At 33.0% G+C, this 7,442-nt stretch overlaps 1 protein-coding gene across 1 annotated transcript; it reads right to left on the reverse strand.

Annotated features, from left to right (window-relative positions):
* Positions 1–4,910: 4,910 nt before the first annotated feature.
* Positions 4,911–7,439, reverse strand: LOC114739672 (50S ribosomal protein L17, chloroplastic; the record flags this gene model as incomplete). Its single annotated transcript, XM_028927750.1, has 2 exons — positions 4,911–5,522; positions 7,247–7,439. Coding segments are annotated over 2 exons (603 nt in total), but the record flags the coding sequence as incomplete, so codon positions are not given.
* Between the last annotated feature and the right edge of the window lie 3 nt (positions 7,440–7,442).

Here is a 7,442-nt window from a genome sequence, read left to right on the forward strand (position 1 = left end):
CCAAAAAAAAACCCTAACGCTCATTCTTAAAAATCAGAGGGAAAAGGCTAGTTCATATGGTTGAAGCAAGTGTTTTCTAGCTATTATGTTATTCATGTACGACAAAAGGGATTGAGGGCAAAAAAAAATTTTAAATTTGAATAATGACACAAGCACACACACAGCATATGCTAAATCCCCTCCTATTTTTACAAACACTCCTTAGCTATCACCTTTTAGAATTTAGATTTTTCTGTTCCCCATATCACATGAGAAATGTCCGTATAGACAGTTTATATCATGAAAAGCTATAGTCAAAAGGCAATACCTTTCAAATTTGGAACCAGAGAAAAGATTTGCATGCATTGATGATATGGTTTTTTTTTTAATTTTGTTAAAAAAGGTTGAAAATTTGTGTTCATTTATAGGATATTTCATTACAATACGGACTCAATTGAAACAATGTTATTATGAAGTAACATATAAGATATAACACCGTAGCTACGAAATGCCATTTTGCATTATGAGGCGTGATCCTAGTCACTCATGTGATCAAAAGCTAACAGTGCGTGTGATGTCATTGATAATGAGATTAATTAATGTCTAAAATCTCACCTTATGATGTGAAGGAACATTAAGTACACGGTGTTCAGCATTGTCGTGAGCAATATAAATTCAAACTCTCATAAGAAATTGCGATATACTCTTTGGCTTTTCAAAGATATTCATGTTTCTCCTAAACATTCATAATAAAAGAACATTTTTTTTTTCATTTGAAAAAGAAAGATGGCATGAGATGTGAAAATGCAATGATGTGCAAACCTTAAACTGATCCATATTAGCATACATATTCTCATGTAATTTGGCTCTCATAGTGCCGAAGTCCATAGGCTCCTTCACAATATTATGATAATCCTGCAACTTTTCAAAGCAAACCTATAATATGTACTCTCACGCATATATCTCACAAAAAAATTTGTTATTGGAAGATAATTTTATAGTGTTGATTAACCGTGAATGTTTCAAAGTTAAATTAAATGTTAATTCGATATAACACCATAAGAAACCTCAATATAATAATAACAAGAAACACAGTTGAATCAGATTTTGAAAAGGTGAGATAAACTCACTTGATCTGCAGGATTCACAGGTTGAGCGAAAAACTCGTCTGGGTCCTTTCTGCAATTTACAGTTTATACCAAAATTTTATGATCATTCATGAGAGTATTAAGTGAATTAGTCCCTTAAACTCTAAGATGGATTACTTAAATAGTATTAATAAGACAGAGATATATATTTAGTAGTTTTCACCTTTGTAGGAGGTCCAGCACAAGTTCAAGTGTGTCCTTAGGTGGTACTCTGGGTAACCCTACGAAGAACAAAGTTCAAACATATAATGGTTAAGCTTAAGCAAGGGAAAAGAAATCAACACTGGAAAGTTTGAGAAATATAACTAATAAGCTTACCATATCTTGAATACTCGGTGCAATATTGTCCTTCATGAATGGGCTAAAAACATATAAAGAGAACGAATATAAGAGATTCCAACAAGCTTAAATTTCTGTGTATGTATCGAAACTCACATATATAATTAACTTGATCATATATATCATCTAAAAATCACTCAACAAATTGTTAGACAGAAATGAAGGAATGAAGAGAGACCTGAGTCAAAGAGATGAGTTGATTAAGTGGTCTACTCTTGCGTCCCCTCTTCTTAATTGGAGCATAGTCATCATCATCTTCGTCGTCGTCGTAATCAATATCTAAGAGGTCATGATCTTCTTCAACAATAACAGTTTTTCCTTTGTTCTTTCTAGCTTCCTCTAGTGCCTTCTTTTCTCGTTCTTTCTTCTCTTCCAATGCAATAATTCTTGCACTTCTTCTCCTTGGTACTTGTTCCATATCCTCTTCACTCATTTTCTGCTATATGCATTTCATATTATGTGCTATATGATCATACAAGTTTTCATTTCTTTAATCGTAAAAATATACATAAAAGAATAAACTTCACAAGGTTTTAATTGATTACATGGTGAAATATTGCATAAAAGTGAGAAACATGCATAAGCACAGAAAATTTTCACGTTGTAATAAAAGTGTTATGTTTTCAAAAATGTATGGCTCAAATGGTTGAGATTTGTAGAAGTACAAATTAAGGTCACACATACAGTCTCAAAAAAAATGTCTAGTACTAACAACTAAAAAATGCAGTTATTTCGCTGGTCCTATTTATAAGATATTTTTAATATGTTTCACACAGATTAGAAAAAACCTTAAACTCTATTAACTTTTATTTAAAATTTAATAACTTTTTATTTTTATCCCTATCTCATATACATTATATCCTATGAAAACAAAATCAATATAATAATAAATAAAGGATAAAATTGTATAATCATATAAAAAATTTCTCTCTTTTTGCTCTGAAAATAGGATCAACATTTTTTTCCTTTCTCTGCTATATCAATAGGACGGGAGGAGTAATAATAATAACAATGAATAGGTCAAAGTGCAACTTTAATTTTTCAATGTTGGCAGGCCAAAATTCAAAAGGACCGTAGGCTTTTTTTTTCCCTCCTTAAGTTTTATATTTACACCAATGAATATGTTAGTCTACATTAAATTGACTTGTATCTCCAATAGAAAACGACTCCTTGAAACCTTTGCTGCTGTTTAAGCAATGAGAATTAATTGATCATCGGAACATATCAATCTTTTTTTTTTTGCCAACCGATACATATGAATATTAATCAAAACAGTTGAATTTTTCTTTCAATCAATAATAATGATTACATAATGTTCCTTCTACCTTTAATTTCATATGATAAATTGAATAAGATAATGCAGTGAACACTTAATAAAGAGAAAGAATCAGATATTCTGAATGCTCAAAGAAATACAACAATGAAGAGAAATTCGACAAGGGAAAATAAATTATGGAAAAAAGGATAGATTTTGGTTTGATTGAAAAATTGATGGTATTTTTAAATAAAATTTCATAATTGGGTTGATCTAAATAGTCAGATCAATTACAAATATTTTTATATTTAATAAAAGAAAAAATCATATTGTTTTGACCATAATAATATTTAAAATAAAGTATTTTTTAAATTTCAATGGAGATAATTCAAACTCACAATATAATTACAAGAATTTAAAAAAAATAAAAAGAAAGGGAACAGAGATGGTTCAGAGAGAAAATTAGATTATTCAATGCCCAATAAAAAAAATCCTACATCATTTATGAAAGTTCGCCAAAAATTAAAAAAAAAAATGAGATAGAGAAAATGAGACGAGAGATTCGAAATGAAGAGAGGAAAAAAAACTAATTCAAATATAATTTAAAGTATCAAATTTAAACAAAGGTATTGTCAGAAGACAATCGATGTTTCCGAGGAGGAAGGAAATCTACTACTTTAGGGGAAATGGATTTGGAGAGAATGAAGAGATCTATACATCAAAATTTTTTTAAAAAAAATAGATGAGGAAATGAATTTGACTCTTGGAGAAGAGGATTTTACTGGAAGTCAAACAAATTGAACACCCCAAAATTTATGAAATTATAAGCAAAGCAAAAAAATCTAAGAAGATCGAAGACAGATCTAAACTCATACCAAGATTTAGATAATATTAAAATCAATTGATGAAAAAAAAATATATCAATTCTAAGATGCAAAATTCATGCAACTTCACATGCAGATAAAAGTGAGAAATTTACCAAATTCGCTTAAGATTGGAGACGAATCTAGCTATATTTTGAGTGCTTGGATCTCTCGAAGATTTGTGATATCTTCACCGGCCGATATTTTGAGAAATCCCTAGTGCATTTTATCCTAGAGACCTAATAGCTGTTTATATAATTCAAGGATTAGCAAAAGTTGATTCTATATCGAAAAATACCAGATACGGAGTAAGCCTATTGCTGACAAGGTTCAATGTAAGTGAAACGTAAAATTTGACAACTGTTCAATGATCAAATCTCTCTTTTAAAAGTATTTTAAAAAATTACAAATTAAACCATATGAAAAATGTCGCCTTACGATTGGTACAATTTTATTGAGTCTGTTAGTGTCATTTTCGATGCGACAGAGTTTATGCATAAGCAAAATACCTTTCAATGAAATTACCTTTTCAGTTTATCCAACTTAAAATGGTCAACAATAGTTTAATAATGCAAATTATTTCATTTGTAGATGATTGATTTAAGGGAGAATTACAATGAGATTCCAAGCAAGGAAAACAATTGAAAAACAAATTTAAGAGGTTATCATTCTCACCATAGGACTTGTCATTATAAACTGTTGAAATTGTTAATGGAACCTTTTGATAATTATTTCTTTGTGGGACTTGATTGTAATTTCCCTTTGATTTAAGGGATACATCAAACATGGAAAATGGCTTCTTTCTGATTGAAATAGGATTTGTTGTGAAAACATGCGAAATTAGAGGTAGCTAGTTTATACATTCCCCATGTAGAACCATATTCATGAAATTTTTGCAACACTTACAAATCAATATTGCCATAGGAGATGTACAAAGTGAAATGCTTAATTTTTGAACAACGAAAAAATTTAGATGAATCAAACCTAAGATTTTTAAGAATCAATACAAGCTTCATGTTTTCTTTAAACAAAATATCTTAATTGACTTACAGATTATCTATTAGTGAAGGTTAAACAGTTTAAACCTTTTGAACTTTATGGGGCATTTTTAAGTCACCATCCCTTGGTCTTGCCTGAAACTTCACCTATAAGCTGATTAGCTGAATGCCATGGCCCGTCATTTCATATTAGATGTTTATTTGCTTTGCTTAAGAATGCGCCAACTAAATCGCAGCTGCTCATGTTATTGATTGTCAATGTAGTATTTTGATGCATCCTCCCCCAAAGTGTGAGAAATTGAGTTAGATATATAGAGCGTATTTTGTGTTACATTAGCCTTTATTTCCCCAACCAAAAAATAATCTTCTGTCCACTCCTTTGAATGAAGATTTCAATATGCAAAGAATCAGTAGTAAGACAGATCGATTGTTCTGGCACAGATACAAGAAAAATACAAACTTAGGCAGCAAGATACAAAATATTTAAACATTACAAAAATTTTCTGAAGAATCCATTGTCAAAGCAGAGGCTACACAAGTTCAATGTAAGCCATAGGCGCATTATCACCTCGCCTTGGTAGGGTTCTGATGATTCTTGTGTAGCCTCCATTTCTTTCGCCATATCGGTCCTGAACCTCTGCAAACAGAGCATGAACAATCTGTTTCTCATAGATAAAGCCAAGGGCTTGTCTCCTCTTATGAAGAGAACCGTCCTTTGCTAATGTGATCATCTTATCAACATACTTCCTAATTGCGCTGGCTCTTGCTCTGGTGGTCTTGATGCGGCCATATTTAAGCAGCTGAGTTGTGAGACCCCGAATTAGTGCCCGGCGCTGATCAGGAGGTCGGTTGAGCTTTGGCACTCGTCTTCCATGTCTCATAGCATAAACTCGACCACCATTGTCAATGATTGTAAAGCAATCACTAAAGCTGGTAAATTCTGCACAAAATCATGGAAGCCGATGTGAAACCTTGAAAATATACCACGTTCACTAGAATTTCTACAACAACTCTTCAATGTAAGATATCAATTTTTTTTTTTTGGGGGGGGGGGGGAGATTGACGAAGTGATTCATCAATCAGATTATCTTACCTAGCAATACTGACAGTAAAGATCTTTAATTTCTAATTCATTACTCATGGTTCTGTACATTCATATAATCAAAGCAGTTTATACATATAATCCATAAATTTTTTTTGTTTTTTGTGGAAAATCTTCAAGCGAAAAATTCCAAAGGAAATCAGCCAAAAGAATGGCAAACCATTTTCAAACATATAAACTTCCTACCGACTAGACAAGCAACTTCTATTGGTTGGCGTTCTTGAATTACAATTATTTTGGCCAGCAGTTCCTAATCGTATTCCCATTACTCTAGTATATGCGTCTAACTCACATTGGCACCCGGACGGTATAAAGACCTAAACATCATCTAATATGAGAAAGATGTTGCACTGCAATCTTACTGCTGATAGTATTAGTCTAACTACAGAAGTGCTATCATAAATTTCAGCGGACGCAGGAAATCAGGAAAAAAGTTGAAAACATAGAGTAGTCAACTTGCATTTCTGCTTTGAACAGTTGATTGCTAATCTACACGCAGTGAGTGCAATTAAGGCTTCAATCTCCATGCTAACACTAACATTTCGATTATTAAGTTCAAGTCTCGACTTTGGACTCCGGGTCAACTAACAAAGTAACGTGGTTGCATGAAAGCCTTCAATTGTCATGCATTAGATCCAAACCGCTACAATTTAAAGCACCCATATCATGGATTCTACGCATCCAATTGTCTACCACATCAACCACAAGGCAACCAACCAACAAAGCTTCTGATTGAAGCTTCAAGCTAGAAGTCCATGTGATAGATTTCTCCACCTGAAACTCTGATATTCAACTCACATACACACATAACAGCTATAGAACCTCTGCAATGAGACCTTCTTGAACACTTAAACAATCGAGCAAAGTAAGACAACTTGTCTAAATACAAGAGTGATACCATAGACTATCAATAAAAGCACTGGCCTCCACCATTCTCTTCCATTACCAAATGAGTAAGTATAGAGCCAAAAATTTTCAGCCCCTTCACATGTTGGTTCAACAATAACAAGAGCTCAAGGAATGGAGTAATCAAATAGCAGATATAAATCAGAAAGCATCAACCATAAACCCTTCCAATGAAAAACCACATCAATGGAAAGCAAACTGCCAACTAAACTCCAAATTATAACATTCAAGTTGGAACTTCTATCTGCAGGCTTAACTAATATGGCACAATAAACTGAAATCCTAAGAAGAAGACCAATGTATGCACACACCACCATTCTTTTAGGAGATAAGAAAGGGACGATATTTGCCACAAAAGCATACAAGTCAAGCCAAGGGGGTGAGCAACAACTTCACACATTTTAGTTTAAGAAAAGAAAAGAAAAGATGTCCTCGAATTACAGCAAACTTCCGCAACAAAAGCACAGGACATAAAAACTACTAGTAGGCATCCATTAGACAAGTCAGTACAATTATATTATCGTTATTTGTATAAAACTAGAAAAAAATAGAAGAAAATCAGGAACAAACCAAGAGGAATGGACCAGAATCATAGCGATGCACTTGAAACTGGCAATAAATAGCAAACAAATCTAAGATAAATTGAATTCTCTTACCTGAGGACGCACCGGAAAAAAACAAAGGGTTTTTAGGAGAAAGACCATTGAAAGATCTGAGGGACAGCGTGGATTTGGCCGGAGAAATTCGCAGCTTCTGTGAGCCAGAAGACGATGAGGGAAACGTTACAGCGGGAGGGAAGCACCGCGAGGCGGAGGAAGAGAAGAAGCAGCAACGGACGGTAAAGTCGATCGG

The sequence above is a fragment of the Neltuma alba genome, unplaced genomic scaffold (assembly GCF_004799145.2).
Source record: "Neltuma alba isolate B1F8T4 unplaced genomic scaffold, ASM479914v2 tig00002865_pilon, whole genome shotgun sequence".
Lineage (NCBI taxonomy): Eukaryota > Viridiplantae > Streptophyta > Magnoliopsida > Fabales > Fabaceae > Neltuma > Neltuma alba.